Below are 23,874 nucleotides of genomic sequence, written 5' to 3'. Positions count from 1 at the left end.
ATTCGTTGCGGTACAGTGCGGCTCTGTTCGCTGGCGTTTCCACCGAGCAGTGCGGTTCGGTTCGCTTATTGGCGTTTCCAATCACTTTAAAAATAGCCAGTTTGGTATGACCAGGGGCCTCATTTATAAAGGTCTCTGTGCACGAAAATGTTGCGGAAACAGGGATGAAATGTGCGTACGCATCTTTCACCTCCAACGTCGTGATTTATAGAAAAATTCCTTGCGGAAAAGAGTGCGCAGTTCTACGCATCCTTTCACCCTGGAGTAAAGGTCCCGCAAAGTTTTTCAAACAGTGATCTCCAGTCCGGAGACGACAACAGAAAGTTGGTGGCGGTATTGCACCATATCGGTTTGCAATCCGCCAATAACGCCAAAAGAAGAACACGCTACCTCCCGACATAGACATCTGATATAAGATGTCTATGCCTCCCGATACCCAACGCACATTGCGCACCACATACTATGACTTCGGATTTATTTATTCATTTTATAAAAAGCACCCATTATGAAATATGAATTAAGGCAATATTATGTTCAACACACTACAACCCATTCAAATCACAATCCTCGGCCAGACCAACTGTATCACTTAAGTTGTATTCATTTTCCTGATACATATATATGTAGGCCTACATAAAATTTGCCTATAGGACATAGTAATTAATTATCATATTGGCACAAGGCCAATAAATAATGCTCCTGTTGGCCTCTGTATTCTAACGGGCTAAAATATGGCAACTTTGGAATTGCTCGAGAATTTAGCGAGGGGTATGAGACGCGAGCGCGTGTAATGCATGCGTGTGTTCCCATGTAATGATAGGTCAGCAAAGGCTCCTTATATACTAGGAATATTCATTGATTAATTAGCATTGACCTTATTATGGGACGAACTTGAGAGGAGCATGGCGCTCGTGCACGCACGCCAAATTCAACGCAAGTTGGTATTTATAACGAGAAGAGTGCGTACAGGTGTGCGCCGCACGGTTTTATAAATCTGAATATTTTTGTGCATACGCACATTCTGAGGTTTGGGTGTACGCAATGTTTTAGGGAGGGTTTTACGCAGAGTTTCATAAATAAGGCCCCAGGTCACTGATATCTTTGCAACACTAACAGCGAGGAGGATTGACTTGATCTATAAATGAAGTCCCTCAATCTTATTTGGCTTAACACCATCACCAACATTCTGAAACATCCATTAACATCCACATTTGCCTCAAACAATGTTAGGCTTACAGCCCATGTCAATAGTTGTGAAATTATGTTCTTGTTGTTCTTTTTATTGTTTGTTTATCTGACCGTTCTGTTTAATATTGTGGAAAGGATGTTAGTGAATGATTCAGAGCATGATGCATTTTAAATGGCATCAATTTTGGTCTTGTGTCTTCATTTTTCTTAAAACAATTGTAGCTGAAAATAAACATAGCCAAATTACAATAGCTTCAGTCATTGAGGGCAAAAATAGGAACAATGATGATGATGATTTTTTTATTTAGTTTTACAAAGCAAGAGTAGGCCTGATTTGACTAATAGGCTTTGCATCCTTTCCTTCTGCCCTTGTAGTCCAAGACATGCTGCCCACCAGCTTTCAAAGTACAATGCTGCCACTGGTGGATTTGTATCAATTTTATTCACATAATTATCCCTCCCTGCTATTTTGTAGTTCACCAAAACACCCTGAAACAACTTGATTCTCACATACTTATGACACCATACGCCACTAACGCCTCGTACCCACTGTACACGTCCGTCGACGGATCTCATTGACTTTACATGGGACGCTCCCGAAATGCATTGTGGGTCCGTCCGTCAAATCGGCTCCGTCTCTTGCGTCCAAAAGTTGAGAAAAGTTTAACTTTTCAGGCAGCGACGGATCCGTCGGCCAATCAGATCGCGTTATACGCACGTTATACGCAGATCGTGTTTTACCTCATGCGTCAGACACGCCCACTCTCTTCCGTCGACGGACGTATACAGTGGGTATGAGGCGTAACAGTGCAAGCAGGCCAATGGCAACCAAGCGCGCAGTCCTTCCTCCCTCACTTTAAAAACCACCAGCTGCCACTGCTCTGCAGTGTTCCAAATGTACTCATCGGGCTATAATAGGGTGTGCTTACGTTACAATCATACTGCGACAGGAACTATTCGTAGCTCCAATTGTGTTTTTTTAATGGGTGATAAAACAAAGTGAGAAATAAGTCAGATATCATGCCGAATGGAGGCCTCTGCCGCATGTATCAAAATAAAAAAACGCAAGTTGTGAAGATTTAATTCAATGACCAGGATCTTAACTGTATCTTGTTGTAATTGTTCTATATCCATCAATGCGTGCCTGCGTGTTTGTGGGTGCTTGTCACATTTGATGAAACAGGCGGACGTGGGCAGCAGAGAATCAAGTTTAATTAGATGTCAGCAGGGGTCCACCATCACCTGTCAGCTATTCTGTAGTGCAGGGCCATGTACTGTCTCTCAGCCAAGCACATCTAGATACATATCCCTCAGAAATGGATGATTCACCTCAAGCAGGTTTGGGCTACAGACATATACTACATATCGTCACCCTCTTAAAGTAATGGTCTCAAGTCATATTTTCAAGTTGTTCAGAAAACAGAAAAAACTGAACCATATATATGAGTATATTATACTCTATATATGGTTCAGTTTTTTCCATTACTTTAAGAGGGTGACTATATACTACAACGTTCCCTTTGTGGAGCCTTGAACTGTGATTAGCAATTATATTGTGGTCGGAATTCTGCAAACAGTGAATCCTTATTTTATAATATTTTAAAAAAAAGTCTCTGTTATGCGGTTATAAACCTGTCAAAACAGCCTTTGCTATATGTTCTACAATACCCCATAAAGGAGTATTTCCGTTGAACAACTGTATTCATATGATCCTAATTAATATGAATTATTTATAGTATAAATACCAATATATGAATACTTCATTAATATTGATACTAATATATCCCTGGGGATAGAAGGAGTAGAAACACAACACTTTGCTGGTGCCATCCAGCCCTGGCAACCTCATCAGGCAGGAAGATGAAAACAGAGAGAGCGTGAGAGAGCCAGAAAGCTGTTGGTCTTTGGAGAGTTTTAAAGATTTATTTTTTTGCCTGCATTATTATAGAGAGAGATAGAGAGGAAGGTGTGGAAGACAGAGGGGAGGACATGCAGTAAATGACCCAGGCCAGATTCAATCCTGGGTCTCTGCGTTCAGGACTGTGCCTATATGGTACGCACTTTAGCCCAGTGCGCCACCGGGGCGCCCCTGGAGAGTTTTAAAGGTGGTCGCGCACGCTACGATTCGGCATTGTGAGTCGCGTTTCACAAGCACCCACTTTTCACTGCAACTTTGGGGCTATATTTTCTTTAGTAGGTTGATGCAAAAGTGTGTAGAAAAACTATGCAATAGCATATGGTTGTGGGTCCTATACACTAGTGCTGCCTATAGCAGTCGCCCATCATGGGGAACCATAAGGGACTGTACCATTTCAGTAGGAGGAATATATATTCATGTATACACTACCGTTCAAAAGGTTGGGGTCACCCAGACAATTTCATGTTTTCCATGAAAACCCACACTTTTATTTAACAGTTTTGCCCAAGGGTTTTCTAATCATCAATTAGCCTTTGAACACGATTAGCTAAACAATGAACCATTAGAACACAGGACTGATGGCTGCTGGAAATGGGCCTCTGTACACCATGTAGATATTCCATTAAAAATCTGCCGTTTCCAGCTAGAATAGTCATTTACCACATTAACAATGTCTAGACTGTGTTTCTGATTAATGTTCGTTGAAGAAAACAGTGCTTTTCTTTCAACTGTAAGGACACTTCTAAGTGAGCCCAAACTCTTGAACGGTAGTAACGGTAGTATATATATATATATATATATATATATATATATATATAATATTAATAGGTCATGTTGGTTATGTTCCTGTGAGGGACCGGCGTGGTCACCCCACGTATTCGGGATATGGACAACCAGATTGGAGAGTGGGCAAAAACGAGGGCAATTGTGTTCGGACAAAAAAGTGACGTTTTATTTACTCCAAAACAGTCCAAGAATAAATAAACCAAAATAAATCCATTGGTTACAAAATAAAGGAATGTTCCAAAAAGAAAAGACTGTTAGCTATTTAGCAGCTTAGCATAGCATAAACCTCACATAAATTAGCATAGCATAGCATAGGGCTGGGCGATATGGCTGAAAACTGTATCACGATATAAGTGTTTCATATCGGTTGATAAAAAAAAAATTTAAAGGACCAGGAGAAAAATATAAACGTAAACAGTTTTATTTTAAACTTAACCTTCGCCTGATTGTAGGCAGACAGGGAAAAGGAATGTCAACACAACTCAAATAAATATGAACATAAGTCTGAATGAAAATGAACATCACAATGAAAACTTAACAATTATCAATTATCAATTATAAAGTGCTCAAAAACATGTGCTACAAAAAAGTGTTCTAAAAATATTTGCAGTGTTAAATGTAAACATAAGAGATGAGATTATGAGATCACTATTGCATTACTTGGTAGGTGGATTAAAGCTTATCTTCAATCTCAAGGAACACAGGGGAGACGTTCCCTGTGGAGACGTCAATGTTCTCTCGGGGGTAACACCTTTCACTTTGACCGGCAATGGGTCTGCTTATAGGTTTGAATATGGTCGGAATGAAGCGGCTGCCGATTATTGACTGGCTGGTAGTGGTGGATTTCATGATTCGTTTGAATGAATCAGTTTGCGTCGGTCAGTTCGCCAAGAAGAGTCGTTCGTTCGTTCGCATTTCCGGTAGCAGTGAATCATGATTCTCAGTCACTGAGTCGGTCAGACTAAGCTCCTCCCTCATTCTCGTTCAAACGAATCACGAATGCACAGTTCTCAGCCGAGTCAGTCAGACTCAGCTCCTCCCTCATTCTCATTCTCAGAAGAATCGCGATCATGCAATGATGCAAACGGTCATCAATCAACACAACATTAACTAAGTTCCTTTTAGCTGAGGAGCGCTTCATGGTCGGAATCGGCATGTTGTTGCCCGGCTGGCTCTCGTGACTTCTCAGTCCTCGAGTCTTCACCGTTAAACACAGTCAGTGAACGAACGGCGACTCGCGAGTCAGTGACTAGTGGGTGGAGCTGGGAGTCGAGTCTCAGCGAACGAGTCGAACGAGAGCAGTGAATCAGGTCGGTTCGTTCATTTTAAAGAGTCGTCATTTTAAAGAGAAACTTTATTCTTAGTTTCACTAACTTTACAGTACACATTTGCACAGACATAACCGGACTCGTTCATTACTTCACTAACCTGACACACGCTACCGCTGGCTCTCCTCGCTCGTCCACACACACACACACACACACACACACACACACACACACACACACACACACACACACACACACACACACACACACACACACACACACACACACACACACACACACACACACACACACTCTCTCTCTCTCTGTGTGTAGAAGTGTAACTCTCGTTACAATTCTTATTGACAACAGTTATTATAGGGTCCCGTCCTTCCACTCCCTGTTTTCTCAGTTAAACACAGATAAACTACATTTGTCCCAGTGTTTGTTAGATGTGAAATGAAGCAAAAAAAGACGCTCTCTTCCTCCGGTAACGCGGTCGTTCGCAACGCCTTTATTCTTCGTTGTTTGTCTGTAAGTCATGCTCCAATCTTTCATCGATCGATGCGGATGTTGTGGATGCAACGGAATATATGATGCATCGCTGTAGCAACATTTAAGATGATCGTGATGAGTTCTGCCTCCATTGCCGTCTGCGGTCAAACCAAAACACCTGAGTGACAGGGGCCGTCCTGCGAACCTTGACCCTACGTCATATCCCACCCCTTGCAAGCCCACCCCCCGTTGATTCTACTGATGTCTGAGCGACACCGATGTCTGCATATCGGGCATCAAGTGTGAATTAAAAACTCAAAGGTTTTTGGGTGTATATGTGTGTGTGTTATCGGTATCGGCCTTTAGGAGCTGAAAGTTATTGGGTATCGGTATCGGTTCAAGAAAAAGTTATCGTGCATCCCTAATCACATCACATCACATACCATGTGCTTCTAGCACTGGCCTCTGTCAAGCCAGCACCTCCTTCAGCCCAAAATGACACTCCCCTTAAATAAGCCAGTCCCAGGTGGTTTGATTGGGCCAGACCATTAACAAGGGGAAGAGTCCCTGGCCAAGGCTGGAATAACCTTCTGTCCCCTACTGCTCCGGAAGTCCAAATACCACATTCAATATGATGGAAGGGGAGAGACAGTGAGAAGGAATTTTCACCTTTTCACAGTTCCTTTATTTCACAAATAATGTTTAGTTCCTCTGCCAGTGATGGACATACCAGAAGTCAGTTTATTGCTCAGCTTCTGCTAAAGACTTCATTTGAGTTGTTAATACAAACCCTAATAATGTCGGTTCACCACAGCCTTGTTAGCTGAAATTACCTTGTTTCCCACGAGCGATGCGACCTCCGTTGGCGCCACTCACAGTTTTTTGACAAGTCACACTGTGCTGCAGATAGTGTCTGAACTCATGTTACCGTTTCACAAACAGAGGCCTAACAAGGCCCACTCCCAGATACCAAACCCCTCAGGGGATGGGGGTAGAGGAGTGTTACAGGAGCTATCCTGGTAATTGGGTCCTCAGCCAAAAGAAGCCCTGAAACACAAGGGCGATGAGCATTGTTTACAGCTTGCTATAGGTTCTTATTTATAATGCATGGGCACCAGTTGTCCATTCCAACAACAGCGGACGGTTTCTCATGCTCGAAAACTTAAGTGAGCTGCAAGCCATCAATTATATTTACTGGACTAATAAATTACAATAATAATTTTTCTCCATAAGGTTGTATAATCGTTACATATTGTTACAGAAATTAGCATAGCATCACATCACATCACATCACATTTAGGGGTGCACGATCATTTTCGGGCCGATAACAGAAATTATTACGTCCTTCCGATAAGTCTGATATCCGATAACATAGCCTATTTCAGTGCCCCCACTAACGCTAAATGAAAGGTCTTATCGTAACCCTAAAAGTACAAATCATACAATCAATTACAATACATTCACAACTGCACGTGTATATAGAAAGTGTTTTTTTATTATGTTACCTTTACCTTTCCTGCTGTCGGCTCCCAGACCGTAGTCAAGGAACACAGGGGAGACGTTCCCTGTGGAGACGTCGTTCTCTCGGGGGTAACACCTTTCACTTTGACCGGCAATGGGTCTGCTTATAGGTTTGAATATGGTCGGAATGAAGCGGCTGCCGATTACTGACTGGCTGGGTACTTTATTCTTAGTTTCACTAACTTTACAGTACACGTTTGCACAGACATAACCAGACTCGTTCATTACTTCACTAAACTGACACACACTACCGCTGGCTCTCCTCTCCATATTGTTACCATGTGGAGTTGTATAATGCTTAAGTTGTGGGCATCTACTGTGCTGTAGTTGTGTGTGCGTGGGTGTTTTTTGTAGCTGTGTAGCTGTGTGTCGATGTGTGTGAATTTATGATTTCCATATTCGTCCTATACTATATACTGTATATCCATTTATGATCATAATAACAATGCTGTGATTAACAAATGTTGTTTATGTGCCAGGTGACATGCACTAGAGGAAAGTGAAAAACCATGGCGCAATCTCAAGTAGAAACCAGATAATATCAACACAAAAGCACTTATTGATGTGTTTAAAGGGCATGAATTGTTCTCTTAATAATTTATTTTGTTAAAGCCTTATAGAATGAATAGCAATTAATGGACCAGGCAGAATTGATTTTATTCCTATTTACAGACAGAGGAACGCCTGAAGTGATTACTCAGCATCAAGCATTTGCCGATATGTGTGACTGTTTTCTTGCTAATTAAGAGTATACCTCCCAGAAGCAAAGCTGGGTATTTACAAGGTAACCGTGTTGAGATTATTACACACAAACACAATCTAGTACCCACTTCAAGCACCAATGTAACCCGACTCAACTAAGGCTCACCACATGTGTACCGTTTATAATGAGGTATATCTGCATTCAAGTAAGTAACTTGTGCTTCACAGCTCACTTAAAAAGGTTGGCTTTCATTAAATGCTTCTAGGAGCTGCAATGCAAGTTCAGTTTTAGTAGGAGGCTCTGGAGGTTGAAGGAAAATTACATAATGTTTGATTATTTATTTTTCAGTGTTGGCTGTGGTTACTCGTCGATTATATTTCCACAGAGAGATTGAGGAAAAGCACTGAGCCACATCATTGCTTGTAAACTATGTGTGGGGCTTTACAACACACGGAAATGCGTGCAGGGTTCCCAACTGGATTTCTGTAAAAAACAGAGCTGGTTTATTGAATTCTGGATGTTACAGAAAAAAACATGACCACCCCTCTCTCTCAAACACACACACCATCGTTTGTGTGGAACCACCTTTCAAACTGAGTCATCACATTCCTACACAAAATACGGCATTTTTGAATCATCGACAAAATCCACAGCACCACAGAGTGCAAATGTCTGATATAATCTCAAGTTATCCCCTGATATATAACAAAAATAACCAGGGAGCAAACCTGACTCTTCTAGTGTTTGACCCCACTGACCTTTAAAAACACATGCAAAGACTCTTGACTCATGCCTGACCACCAAGACATGTTCCCCTCGCACACACACAGTTCATATCCAATCCTGAATAATTCCATCTCATGAAGGCTAGCACGAAATAACCCTATTTTCTCCGCAGGAAGTGTACAGTGAAACAAACGATAACTCAGGCAGGTTTAAGCTGCACAGATGGGCCAAGACTGCTGCAAGAAGTTAGTAGTGATTGTCGTCATCAGCACAATCATCACGTTTGTTATTTTTATTGTCATTAAATGCATGCATAGCAATTGGATCATTCCTTTCCTTGGGGTATATGTTAATAATCGTAAGCTGTTGTTCTCTTCTCTGCGTGTATATATTGTTATTACAAACTCAGTGGGCACACGGGAGAATTGAGGACTGGTGAGGTTTTTTCTTGTGTTTCTCGTTGGCTTCATTCCCAGGAGCCCGTTCAAATATACAATATTTTAAAGGATGAAGTCTAGTTTACCTAACAATAATTATGTTGTCTATTATATAACAAATCCTTGGCCCCATACTGAGAAATTGCTATCCGACTGTCAATTTAAACCGAGAATAGGTTATTGGAGCAGTATTTCCTGCATTAACATAGAGAGGCATGAGGCTGCTAATCCATATGTTAATAAGGCCTTCATTTAAATATAAGGAGAGAAATGGGCTGCGCCGTGCTGAGGCGATGGAGATATTTCCAGACAAAAAGATCTCATCAAGATGTAAGTGCAGCGCTTAAGTCATGGCGACGAGCAGCACTTGCCTATGAAAGACATTCCACTCAGAAATAATTCATTGTCGTGTTCCTGCAGAATCCCCTCCTCACCCCCCCCACTCCCAAAAAAAATGAATTTTAAGCACCGACAGGTCAAACACTGGACAAGCGGCGGTTAATCACTTTAACGACCCCGTTAATGTTTCACACATAACCACCGGCTGAACTTCTTTTCAATGAAAATCAGAATTCCTATTTTGACCGTCACTTTGCATTATTCTTATTCAAATCAGTGATATCATTATGGATGTTTTACCGCTCGCAAAAAAAAACAGCAGCCTGTCCTGCTCCGGATCTCTGCCGTCATATCGGCATTCCCTCCCCGTTGCTTGGACTACACATGCATGCACGCACGCGCACACACACACACACACGCCTGCGTGTTCTCTCTATGCAGACGGTGGTGCTCTAAATGTGCTGCCCCACTGGCGTCATGGCAGCAGCAGCAGCAGTGAGTGGGAGCCAGAGGACAGGCCTAACAGCCCCCTTGAGCGAGTTTATGACCTTTTAGCGATAAGCGCCTTGCCTTAGTGCCTGAGAAATGTACAAGGGAACCATGTAGACGCCGTGGTCCTCCACTGACACTGAGACGTGCTTTAATCCACAACAATGGTACCCCGACAAGGAGGAAAAACTATTTAGGGCGGGGGGCGGGGGAGGGGGGGGGGCGGGAGGGAGGGAGCGGGGTAGCGGTCACATTGCACTCATTTGTGCAGCTAAGAGCCCACTTGAAGAAGCGATTAGGAGCTCCCCTGTGAGGGCCTACAAGATCTGCTTGCTAAGATGTAATCATCTAAAACGCAACCTTGTTGCACAGTTGTTGTCCGGCTATAAATAGGAACTCCGCGAAGGTAAACAATGTATGAGTCAATGAGGAGACGAATACCAGGGCATTGAGGTAATACATTTCCATTTAAGGCCTTTAGCAGACGCTTTTATCCGAAGCGACTTACAATAAGTACCTTGTTACTAATGCAATAAATCAACTTAATGGCACAATATTCTTTCTTTTTTTTTTATCCATCACCTCGTGTCCAATGAGACACATCGTTATCATGTCATGTCGAGGAATGGACTACAATTACTCGCACGTTCACATCGCCCACCCATTCACCTTAAGGTCCCCTGCGAATCACACGTCCACATCCCCTTGGAAACGTATTGACGTTGTGACAAACCCCCACTCCACACATCGAGCCGCCTTTTTTTTTCTTTCTTTTTTTCTTCTTTTCTTCATATTTCAAAGTGCGGCTGTGTCAGAAGCAAGGACTACATCTAAGGACCACCGCACAAATCTCTGCCACTCGGTCCCTTGACGCACGCGTCAACGGCGGGCGGGTGTAAGGGTGGACGACGTGCTTGGCTCATACATCGCTTTCTGTGTCTTATCCTTCTCTCACCCGAGGAGCTGGTGGGAAAACGCTCATGTTAGGCTTTCAACACGTTAGGATTCAATGTACGGCTCCACCACTCAACCCCCATAGTGGCATAACAGCGGTTTTGAATCAGAACCCTGCACTCCCCCGGGGGGTGGGGGGGGGGGGGGGGGGGGGGAACTGTATCTTTATGATCACATGAGTGCTAGGATTTGATTTGTTTGGAGGGATGTTACGCGCTCACCTTGCCGAGTGCCCGGTTATGAGGCCTTGTCATTGGATTCGTCCTTTAAAAGGAACCGAAAGACGACGCCCACGGCTGTACTGTGGTGGGCCGTGAACAAAACAGTTTGAGCTACCTCAAATAGCCTAATGCTGAGACAAACCGGTTTCATTAAACAGAAAGAGGAGGAAATATGCAAACAGCTTTAACGTCCACTGCTTTTACCTCACTGAAAATCCAAGATGAAGCTTTAGAAGTCAATTACTCCCAATGTGGAAACTCAAAGTACTCAATTAAAGCCAGCTCAACTGTGAAAGTATCCAACCGACAACATCTGTCAACTCTTGTTTTGCCTCCCTGCTAAGCCTGCCCCCCCAAAACACATAACTAGCTGACCTAGCTTTAGCAATAGGTCAGCCTAGCCTTGTGGAAGAATCCAGTCATGCTTAATGAGGGCACGGGCAGACTGCACGCAGGTAGCCGGGTAGGTAGGTAGACAGACAGGTGGGCCATTCAATAGATTCCTACGGGCCTAATGAAAGTATTGGATACGCTGACATTATGACAGGATGGCGACAGCCACAGATAGCAAATGTTTTTCTTTTTTGGTCAAAGTATTTCATTTTTATTGCTGTCATGATGTTTATAGAATTTCAAAAATATGACAAAAAAGTTTTCTCAATTAAATTGCCTAACTTAGCTTCAGAGGAAAGTTGTAAAAAGATCCAAAAAGAGTAATCCAACATGAACATAATAAGTCTCCCTCACAGGTCTCCCTTTAACTAGGCCTGTAACGTAAACACGTTTAAACAATTTCTGTAAAAACATTTTTTTTTCTCATGCTTCTCTCCTGTCCTAAACCAGGCGGCCATCTTGGGACACTGTGCCTCCAAACAAAACTCAATTGTGGGTGTGGCCAAATTAACATTAAATTACCTCCGACCAGCTTTCAATTACTCCCTTTTCCCAACACAACACAACTCAATTAGACATGGGAACAAACAGACCGCAACATAATTGTATGATGTTATTGGACATCACCACCAGAAAAAGTCGCTAGTACATTTTTAAGAGTCAATCTTTGTTGTCATTAGGAAATTGTGAATAGCCCTTCCCATACTGCAGTTTTTTCACAAAAGAACACAAATACATTATGTTTGTTATGAAGCCAATTTCCCCTTGTGATCATTCATTCAACCCAACCAAGCCCATGCTGTTGGCATTTAGGCCCAAATCACTCTTTCACTAACAGGGCTTTTATCGAGAAACAAGAATAGCTCCACACGAAGCCAACTCAATCTATCTCTAATGGCCTCTTCCTTTCTGATGGCCACAATGTTTAATCAGAGTAAGAGCTGGGCTTTAACCCGCAACTGGCAACATCCATTATCTTGGTCTTGGCTCGTCGTTTGTTTGTTTGCTCTCTTTTTTTTAAAGCAACCCTCACAGCTAGCATACACTCATCACCAGTCATGGACGTGGCAGCACTGAAGCAGCAGGCGGCCAGAATTAAATGAATGGCAAATTCCACCAGAATTCCCTTTTCGAAAATTATTTTTTTGCTACTATAATGGCCGCTTTTGCCAAACATCCACGCCAGTCATCTATGTATGTGTTTATCAATATGGACAGGGAATCAATCGCATGGTTAAGCGTACGATCTGAAAAGCCCCTAGAGACCCACGCTCCACAACAGAACGCCGTAACCCAGTAAATATCCACCGTATTTCTCAGGCCTCACTACTTTTTTCCTGCGACTGCAGTACATTTTGCATGGCCAAATGGGATTGGTCATCCATCAGTAAATAATGGGTTGGAGTAGGTCAATAAAAGAAATCCCTGCTGGGGACTTTTACAATCTGACAGCTGGGCTGTGTCTGAGGGGAGCAAAAAAACATATTTAACCCTTTTTTGTCATTAGCCATAGCAAGGGTTATTTTCCGCCAAATGGGGCTGTTTGTATAGTGGGCCAGTGCCTTATGATCACTCTGGACTCCCCTGACTGCATGGTCACTACTCTGGGGTCACGGTGGACCTGCCACACCGCGACCGCACGCAGCCATACATGCCATTCAAGCCTAATCATGCTCAAGCATTTTCTTATAGATCAGTGGTTCCCAAACCTTTATTTATGTACCCCCTGTGAAAATGTACATCCTACTGAGTACCCCCAGCCTCCCGGAGAGCTCACTGAAATATTAATGTTGTATATTCTGCTGCATGAACAAAAAGTGAACACACATATACAAACATGTATACATAACATATACACACAAGACCGAAACACAGATAATTCCTGCTTTTTATTTGGATTTCCAACAGGTGGTCTGCACCTGAACTCACGCAGCTGGTCCCAACAGCAGGGCTTCATTTGTAGTTACTGTGCAATTTTCTGTTGCACAGTTGTTTCAGCTGACCTTCATCAGCAATTCATCCATCAACTTTATGTAAGCTTATGTAAGTTATCTATGTTTATTTTATATAAGGCGATGAAGAGAAATGTATGACAGGAATTTTGTTTTTGGTGGCCATTGGTTACAAGTGAATTATTTATTATTTTCACACAATATTCACAACAAGTTCAAAACTGTGTTGTTTGTCCTCCCCAATATGGGTTAGGGTTAGGGTTAGGGTTCTCAACTCACCTCACATAACCCACTAAAGGCTGCCCCACACTACACGATTTTTTAATCTTATGCGATTTTTGAGTCGGAGTACACCACACACATAACGAGAATCACAGCCGATTTGTTGCTCTCCGATCCTACATAAGATTCGAACACAAGACGGAACACCACACACTATAGGATAATCGTATCCGATTCTCGGCCGTGTAGGCTACGTCATCCAGCACGAGACAAGCGATCAAGAGATCTAGAGCAGCGGTTCCCAAACTTTTTTTCCTGCGCACCCCCTTCTACGTCCCAACCGGGTTGATGCACCCCCAATCCCAACTTCAAAAAGAAAAAAAAAAAAATGCAACAAAGCGTTGTTTTATCGCGCAAAAGACGGGCCGACGACCGATCTACATGACCACTTTATGCGCCTCACAGAAGTTAATAGAAATGATAAACCAAATATCACAGAGCATAGAGCAGGATTGTGGACGTTTCATGTCTCATGACAATTTACATTCTGGTGCTCATGTGTGATCCGCGCAAAAGACGGGCCGACGATCAATCTACATGACAACTGTTACGTGTGCGCCACGCAGAAGTTAATAGAAATGATGATAAACAAAATATCCCAGAGCATAGAGCAGGATTGTGAACGTTTACAATGTCTCATATCAATTTACAATCTGCAAAATGTGTCAGACTTACTTTTTTTAGTTAGGATATTGATGCTACACGCCTCCTATTTGTAACGGAATTTGTTTAAGATATAAAACCATTTAATGGAGCACCTTCGGGTCAGCGTGCGTGTGTGTGTGTGTGTGTGTGTGCGCGCATGCGTCGCTATTATGTTGACTACACACTCAACATTCCGAAAATATCTATCATGTTGGATAACCCCGATTTTGAGATCCGGTGGCCTTAAGTTTATGAGATTCTATCTTAGAACACTACGGCAGACAGGATAATCTTGGCAGATTTTCGTCCCGATTCGGCTGCCATGGGAACGCCACCCCAATTCTCGTAAGGGGCAAATCGGCCACGATATCGGGACATTTATCTTGTAGTGTGGGGTCAGCTTAAGAGGGAAAACTTCTAGTTGACTTTTAGACAATGCATCTCTGTTGTCATGGCAACGTCGATCAACAACCGAGAGCCAGCTGTGCAGATCTTTTAGAGATTGAGTTTTCCATCATGGCTAAGCAGGAGGGGAGTGTTATTAGACTGCGCCGCAATACATTTATCTTTGGTTCTGACACTTCAGCCAGCCACAGGACTGTTTGGGAAGGTAAATCACAGATCAATTTTGAGTACCCCCCTAGATCAATCCAAGTACCCCCAGGGGGTACCCCGCGTACCCCATTTTGACAACCACTGCTTTAGATAAACTAACTCTGGTGGCCAATGCATCATACGTCTGGTGAATTATATCTAAACCTGCAAGATGTATGTTGTCCCATTAGCAATCTCTACTGGTTTGAGTTGTAGTTAAAGTTATGGCTACATCATCTTCCTCAGGTGTGTGTGTGTGTGTGTGTGTGTGTGTGTGTGTAGGGGGGCGGGGTGGAGGGTGGGATGTGGACCAGAAAAACTGTTTAAAGATGGATGAATCTCTTGAACAACTTGCTCGTTCGAGTGACGAGTCGCAGTAAAAAGGTTACATGGTGCAGGTTCCAATATTGACTTTGGACGTCACGAGGGCTGCATCAAATCCTTGTGTCGTGGTGTAGGCCGATTATCTGCTTTGTTTGACACGTTTCCGCTCGCTTCATGTTGTCGTGCTCACACGGTTCTTTAAGCAGAGCGTCACGCACAAACGGATGCATCGCAAACTGTCCTCAAACCCGTCTCCTTCTGCAACCAAGCCTTGAAGGAGCTGCCATCGGTCCTGTGTGACAGCTATTGTTTTCCGCTGCGATGGAAGCACGGCGTCGGATTCACTTTTCTTAGGTAAAAGTATGGAGTCTGGCATCCTTTTAATATATATTATTTATATATATATATATATATATATATATATAAATATTAATATCTTTCACAGCTAACAGTTTTCAGGTGTTTTGTGGCATTCAAACAAGCAGACATTAGATGTTTAGTGCGATGCCGTCTCCGTAATCGCATTGGCTGTCTCTGCCTCTACACTCTCCCTGATGATGCCCACACAATTTATAGCATGCATTCAGTAATAATTAGCCTTAAAATCCAATTTGATTGTAGCTGTAGTCCTCTCTCTCTCTAGACTCCACCGAGGCACACCGGCTTTCTCTCAGGTATTGTTCAATGTGTTTAATGAGTAGCATACACCGTCTGAAGCTCAGTCGCGTTTAAATCCCAGAGAATTTGGTTCCAATGTAGAACGGAAACGGCAAATCGCTCTCCTTGATTGGGCGTAATGAAAGAGTGACGCTCCCTGACTCCCCTGATTGTCAGCAGCACCCGTGTGGGTGCACGCTTCCCCCACCCAAGGTCACGCAGGTGGTTTTCTTGTCGACAAATCCTTGTGTTGAAGGAAGCGAAGGGCGTGAGGGATGTGTGTGCAGCCAAGCAGCCGGTGTTCTCCTTGGGTTTGCGCTGAATAATTCCCCCTAAACAAAGAAAGCGTGAGGTGTTGTCTTATCTCCAGGGGCACTGGCCAGGTCAGCAGAAGCGGTGGGAGGACAGGGAGACGAGCAGTGATGCAGTGATGTTGACAGCCCAGTGAATGAAGGCCTCTCTCCAGCCACTGTGACCCTCTTTTACAGCTAATTGCTGCTGCTTCTTTTTTAACTCAGCAGCACCACCAGCAAAAGCGCCGATGTTGTTAGAGTGTGTATAAGAGTGGGTGTGTGTGTGTGGGTGTGGGGGTGGGGGTGGGTGTGTGTGTGTATGTGTGCCTGTGCCTTTGCCTGTGTGAGAGAGAGAGGCTGACAAACAGAGAGCCAACAAGACATAGCGAGCGGGGGCGAGTCTATGTGTGTGTGTGTGTGTGTGTGTGTGTGTGTGTGTGTGTGTGTGTGTGTGTGTGTGTGTGTGTGTGTGTGTGTGTGTGTGTGTGTGTGTGTGTGTGTGTGTGTGTGTGTGTGTGTGTGTGCGTGCGTGCGTGCGTGCGTGCGTGTGTCTGCAGATGCATTCTTGCGTGCACGCCTTTTTTTCACAACGTGCAAAATAATGGCCAGTGGCTTCCTTTAATGAACTGCGTGGCAAACGTGCAGCGTGCAACACAAGGTCCAGCCAAAGTCATCCAGTTGGCAGACGGCAGGACAGTCTCGCTGCACATTCTCGCTAGTTAGTTTTGTTTAGTTCTGCGCCTCTCTGGCTCGACGCTGTCGCTGTGTGCCGAGGAGGCCGCGAGCCGCCGGCTCCACCCAGCTCTCTGTGCTCCAGAGGGATCGGGGACGGGAAGTCGGCAGGAGGGTACCGCCACGAGGAGGAGGAGGAGGAGGATGTGTGATGTCGCCTGAAAGCACCCCAGTGCTCCCTAGTGGACGCACACACACACACACAAACATACATGCACGCACGCGCACACACACACACACATGCATGCACACACACATGCCTGTAGGCACACACACACACACACACACTCTCGCTTTCACACCCAGAAAGTTAACATCTTTATAGCTCATTAAATCTTTTTAAAAGCTTTTCCTTATAAAATTCTATTCCAGGAGTTACCAGATTTTTTCCCATAGAGACAATGGACAATTCCCTAAATTCTCTCTTTCTCTACTATGCCCCTATCTTTCAAATGTGTATTGAGGGGGTCCCCCCCCCCCCCCCCCTCCTCACTCCTATCTGAGACGCTGAACAGCCCGAGCGGCCTGCTAATAAAAACAGACGACAAACAAACAAGCCTGGCAACGAGGGGAGAGTGATAAAGGTGCTTGTGTGCTCAACTCCCTGGCCCCATGGACGCCTGTGGGCAGTGGAAAATGCCGCCCCCCCCATACACACAAACACACACACAAAACACCTCTTACCTAAACACCTCTAACACCACTATGCACCTCTTACCTAAACACACAAAACACCTCTTACTTCATGAAAAATCATGTCCCATTAGGCAGGGTTTTATTTTCTCTTCTTGGGGGGGGGGGGGGAGGTGGTCTGTCATAAGGGGGCTTGGGAAACGACAATCCCATTAGATTATAAAGGAATGCAGCACGAAGTGACGGAGCTCCACGCGGCCCGCTAACACGGCGCAGCCACGTGACAACGCAACGTTCTTTCGTTCTGTCTGCTGTGACTCAAAGCACTTCTGAGGTCCCGTCTCTCCAACGCTGCTTTTTTTAGCCGGGACGGGATGAAACGACACGTGCAAGAGGGCCAGCTGTTGCGAAGCTTTGAAAGAAAATAGGTTGACCGTGTCTGTGAAGGCGGTATCGCACATCAGAGAGCCCAAATCCTATTAGGTTATTAGAATAGTGATAACGAACAGCTTAATTGCAGGGAGACGAAACCAAAAAGATTAGCGGTACAAAGCTGTAGGAACCTCTTTAGTTTTCGAGAGCATTGCTTTGAACAGCGATCTCATATGGCGCGTGATTAGAAGACGCAATCTTATATCCGATCACGCTCGATAATCACGTCAAGTGGTGAACCCCCCATCCCCATCGCCTCAAAAAGAAAACATTATTTGGCGATGCTAAACATTGTTGAGCAAAAGTAGGTCAACACCACGTGTCGCAGTGTTTCCAATGTCGAGCGCGCACACACGCACTGTAAGTAACTGTTTAGTTATACCCCCGGTACCCGAGACACATTCGCTTCACCATTAATCAAAAAGAAACATCAACAAACCGTAGAGGCTAAAGAGAGAGGTACAGCGAAAAAGACGCATGTAAAGTAGGGGGTGAAAAGAGGAAAAACATGGGCAAAGTCACCCTAAGTATGGCTCATTTCCATAACGGTGACACCAGCATTAACTACAACCCGGTGGATTCATTAATATGGCTAACGGCTTCTTTCTCTTCATCAGTCGCCGTATCAGTATTTACCCACACGCTGCCTCACTCACGGAACGACGCCTGCAGAAACCCAACAGGGCGACACATTGGTGCCACGAACGTGCGACTCTCCGGCGCATAGTGTGTGATACGGCCGCCGGCAGAATGTTAATGAGGAGGAGGTAGGGCCGTTGTATCTGCGAGGGGGGGGGGGGGGAGTAGCGGAGTAGCCTAGTCTCTCCACCCCTAACGAATGGTGGCTCCACCTCTTATGAGTGGAGACAAATGAGCTGTCGGACTACCCTGACAGCATCCCTGTGGCAACCTGACCGCCACAGATGAACTGCTGCGGGTTCAAGGGGACAGCCTCGTTCGAATGCGTTCACTTTTCTATTCATTTGCGCAGTTGCGCGAGACATAGGCGCCATGCCGTGGAATGTTGCAAAATTGTTCGCCATTGCTCAGCCACCCGGATCACGGCGGTGACCGCATGCGGCGCACGTCAGATTTTGAGGGAGTGGGGGCGGCTCGCAGACTGAACCCCGCGTGCGGGTCGTACACCTCGTAGCGACGCAGGGTCAATTTACCACATGGGGTCCAATGCTACAGCCTACATGTCATTCCCTCTAATCACCAACCTGCTGTCCCGTCCATAAAAGGCACAAAAAAAGCTGATTCAATAAAAGTACTATCGTGATGATACTCAGCATGCGTTAGTCTTAATAGTGGAAGTTGAAATACAAGCACCGTCTCTTTGGGTCAGGCAGAGCTACAGTATTATTTGCACAAAATGCAAAAACCAAAAAACCCAACGGAAACGTTTCAAGTGTTAGATGTTAATCTATCGAGGATGTACTACGCCAATGCTAAGGAATGACTCCATTAAGGCTCCCAAAACTATCAAATATTTTGATAAATTGTACCCTGCACTGCACCCACAGGCAAGACAAGAAAGCGTAAACAAGCAGTGAGCGACTAGTTTCCCCTATGGTACTCCCACTTTGTTCGTGCGGGGCAACAAATGCAGATTTCAAATCCAGTATGGATCGTAGCTCCCCAGTGACGCTGTCACGGCTGACATTGAGACATGTTTGAATGATGATGACTATGTTCGGGGTTCGACAGGGGAAAAGCCCCCGGGGTTACGGCGGTTGATGGGGGGGGGGGGGGGGGGGGGGTGAGGGGTGCATGTAATCGGGGTGACTCCTGGAGACCTGATTGATTATTGAAACGCATAAATAATGAAGTGGCATGTCGTTCGGACTCGCCATCGATTTCGCCATTAGCGACTGATTGATACAAGCTTTAAATGTCAGCCCATCGACTGATCGCCCACAGTCACAGATCATACTTTGGACATCGTTGTCATCTTCGTGTTGCGTCGCGGTTTGCCTTCGCGACCGACAAAGAGAGGAGGGCAACAGGAGGGCACAAACGTGTCACTCGTAGTTGAACTTTGCACAACTTTAACTTCGACGAGGACAGCAACAAGTGCGCTGGGTCGTCGAGGGGCGCAGGGGAGGGAAGATGGAATAGCAAGAGCAAATGTTTTGCTAAGGATAAAAAGCTAGCGTTATCCTGCAGGGCTCCACCACAGTATCGACGGCAAACAAAGTCCTATAGGCGTACCACGGTGAAAGTTAATATGCCCAGAACTATCTTCTTCTTCCCCCTTCTGTTAACTGAACTTCCCAAATATTCACCTTTCAGGTGGAACAACATCAACGTTGGGATTTGGCTGTGAGCCAAATCATTATTTTGGGGGGGGGTCTCTTAAAGTCCACGCGGTCAAACCGGTGTACTTTTTCATGAAAAGCAAAAAAGGAAAGTACCCCATCTCATGCGTTTACTCAGCAGCAATTTCCCCGCTTTTTTTAGTTCCAGTGTTGAAAACAACCACAACATCGCAGAAGCACCTTTGGCCCATCAGCCCGCTGCTGTCAGGAGCTTGTTCTGCTAATGGTGCGGACTGATCGTGACCGCACACACACACCGGCCTGGCCGCGGTGTTAGTGTTAGCAGGGGCCTGCTGTAGCGGTGGGTTAGCTAGGAGCGGGCTAATGATGCAGAGCTTTTAACGATGCTCCGGTAGCCTGTATATATGAAACTGCCCGGTGAACATAAGCGGGATTAATAAAGTGCAGGTCAACTCTTTAGCGCACCTGCCCTCCTCTCCAGGACACTGTTATCCCCACGTGCAGTCCTAGTTTTTATTAACGGTGTCTACGACCTCGATTGGGTCACGCGGGTGACGGCCATGTGTGCGTTGCGATGCTATTGTACACAGTAAATGCATTGCTGTGTATGCAGCAATGCATTTAATGTATACAACAGCTGTAGCCTTAGGGATAGATTAGATGTTCCCACAAGAAGTGAATGAATAATACATATATTAATATGATTTTGCTTCCGATGAGTGTGAGAATATGTGTGTGTGTGTGTGTGTGTGTGTGTATGTGTTTGTATTTGTGTGTGTGTGTGTGTTCCCTGATTCGTGAGAGAATACAACGGGACGGTGATGACAGTAATGGGGCGGAGTGGGTGTGAGGGAGGGGAGGGGAGGGGACTGACGACGGGGGCGTCTTATCAGTTTCGTGAGATCAGATTTGGTGCGTCTGACAGTTTTCCGTTGGTAAATCGTCGGCCTCTCTCAGCCTCCCTCGTCAAAGTGATTAAGCAATTACCCTGATTGTGCCGTCCCTAAGAGGAGCGAAGGGGAGACTCCCCTTCCTCTCTCACCCCCCCCCCCCTTCCTCCTCCCCCCTTGAGTATTGAGTGCTAAAGCTTTCTGGGAGATAACCGCTTCATTTGTGCTTCATCAAAACAAACCCTCTCTCTCGCGCTCTCTCTCTCTCTCTCTCTCTCTCTCTCTCTCTCTCTCTCTCTCTCTCTCTCTCTCTCTCTCTCTCTCTCTCTCTCTCTCTCTGTCTAGAGTCTCTCCAGCCTGCGCTTCTCTCCCTCTGTCGGTGAGCAACAGACAGACAACAGCTCGGGGGGATTGAACAAAGGAGGTACACCTGGGTGGGAAACACGGAGGTGATCCAGGTTTCAAGGACCTCCTCAGGGCCACTCTCAGCCTATATTTAGACACACTTGTAGAGGTCTTGTCACAAACTTTTCACAAATGAGTAATGAGACAGTCCGCGGGCGACGACAGAGAACTTGCGGTGTACGCAGGTGGTAGACGGCTATCCACCTGATTTGATAGCCGACGTGTCATTAGGCTTTATTACATCTTTGAAAAGGTTTGCAGCCGGATTGAGCTTTCCACTTTTTATTGAGTGATTGTGTGTGTGTGTGTGTGTGTGTGTGTGTGTGTGTGTGTGTGTGTGTGTGTGTGTGTGTGTGTGTGTGTGTGTGTGTGTGTGTGTGTGTCTGTGTTCGCGTGCGTGTGTGTGTGTTTGTGCTTGTCAGTTCGTGTGTGTGTGTGTGTGTGTGTGTGTGTGTGTGTGTGTGTGTGTGTGTGTGTGTGTGTGTGTGTGTGTGTGTGTGTGTGTGTGTGACAGCCTGCGTGCTAGCATTTGTATGCAGTCGTCGGTCTCGATGGAAGTCTCGAATAGAGAGAGAAAGTGGAGGAGAGAAATAGCTCGAGGCCTCGGGAGGGGAAAAGCGGACTGACTGACAGACAGGCTGATATAAAGGAGATCGGTGAACTTACCCCGCGAGGCTATCTGAAGAAAGAGGCGTGGGTCCGCAGCCCGTATAGCCGCGGTGTATTTGTCTTCCATCCCGGGGACCTGCGCTCTTTTCTCAGGCATGAGCCGAACCCTGAGCCGGCCCCCTTCCGCTCCGAGCCACCATTCCAGGATAGTTGTGAGGTCCATTTCCAAAGTAAATACGGGGGCCTCCTCGTAGACCAACAGTCCACCGCATCCCGTCCTCACCACATCCTCCCCTATTTCCACCACGACTTGGTTCGATTTTCGGCTGGCTTTAGTCAAGCCCAGACTCAGAACTTTGGACAGCGGCCGCGTGGTGACGTGAGGCGGGAGCCGTCCGGCGCTGGACGCGTTCCCGCCAGCCGTCTCCACCGCGGCCAACTTCGAGTCCGCAAAAGTTGATATTGTCTTTTGCAAAGGTATACAATGCATCTGCAAGTTGGCACGCACAGTATAGCAGCCATTGAAAGTCAGACAATCCCCGTTCAGCGGTCTTTTGATGAACTCGCTCAGATAATTGCGCAGCAGAGAAGGCACCGCAAAATCCACCGCCAGGTTTCTTCTCTTTTGCCTGGAACTAATTGTTTGATTCATATCCCTTTTCCCACCACCGGTGTCCACACTGGCGTTGCCCGAGTCCGACGGAGGGGCATCGAACCCGGTGGTGGTCCTTGGCCACTGCGCGCACTGCAGCTCCGCCAAAAATGCCGCAGACCAAACGAACAAAAACAATATCCTGATCTTCATGCTTCAAAATGGGTATGTTCCTCTTCGGGGGGAAGCCTCGCTCCACGTGTATCGCTCGCCACGGTCACCTACAGCGCGTCCAGAACGGCTTCCCAAATCAAACCGCGAATCGATGATGCTGCGGGTTCCGATCCTCTGCGCCGGTGCGCACCCGCGGCAAGAGGAGGAGGAGGAGGAGGAGGAGGAGGAGGAGGAGGAGGAGGATTTGGGTTCACATTTGTTTATCGGCCAATTTCTGTCCTCGTCCTCTTTTTCTTGGATCTCAGAATCCAGACCTGTTCTCCAGAATGCCCCTCGCTCCTGAATCAGACGCCTCCCTTCTCCGGGACAGTGATTGATATGCCGGTGGGGTCCGCACCGGTGGCTCTAAAAAGACTCCTTGTCTCCCGGTGTCCACTGGTGGCTCTCGCTCTGCAATCAGATCGCAGTTTCGCAGCGACTTACCCCCTGACTCAAGATTCATGGAGGGATAGTTTTGGCCGTCAGCTCTACATCTTGAGTTCAACTTTCTTTTCAACGGGTGTTGGTGAAAGCTTTGGTTCAATAAAAGCAAAGCAAAGGAATAACTCGGGGTTGGCTCGATCTGGGAGAACGCGTAATCGTTGGGTGTGATGTGATCCGGTGGAGGGTCGTTTCGTCGTCGCTGTCGTCGCCTGTTGAGCTCATTTATATTCACGTTTGACGTCAATAAAACCTTTTATTTCCCTACTTTCGATTCCCAAGCGAGGAGCCGACGGAACATCCACGGCACAAGCCGTTTGCGTTATGGGCACCGCACCAGTGAGTGAGTGAGTGAGTGAGTGAGTGAGTGTGTGTGTGTGTGTGTGTGTGTGTGTGTGTGTGTGTGTGTGTGTGTGTGTGTGTGTGTGTGTGTGTGTGTGTGTGTGTGTGTGTGTGTGTGTGT

The 23,874-nt window shown here is 45.7% G+C and overlaps 1 protein-coding gene across 1 annotated transcript in view; it reads right to left on the bottom strand.

The window, feature by feature from the left end:
• The window catches only part of alk (ALK receptor tyrosine kinase), a gene marked incomplete at both ends in the record, with an annotated part of 301,524 nt that extends 278,554 nt beyond the window's left edge, over nt 1-22,970 (bottom strand). The window contains one exon of the mRNA XM_084481688.1: nt 22,223-22,970. Coding sequence (XP_084337814.1) covers nt 22,223-22,970 — 748 coding nt within the window. The remainder of the gene's footprint in view (nt 1-22,222) is intronic.
• Nucleotides 22,971-23,874: the final 904 nt, after the last annotated feature.

The sequence above is a fragment of the Micromesistius poutassou genome (assembly GCF_964030765.1).
Source record: "Micromesistius poutassou genome assembly, chromosome: 17".
NCBI lineage: Eukaryota > Metazoa > Chordata > Actinopteri > Gadiformes > Gadidae > Micromesistius > Micromesistius poutassou.
This window is presented reverse-complemented; position numbering and strand designations above follow the sequence as displayed.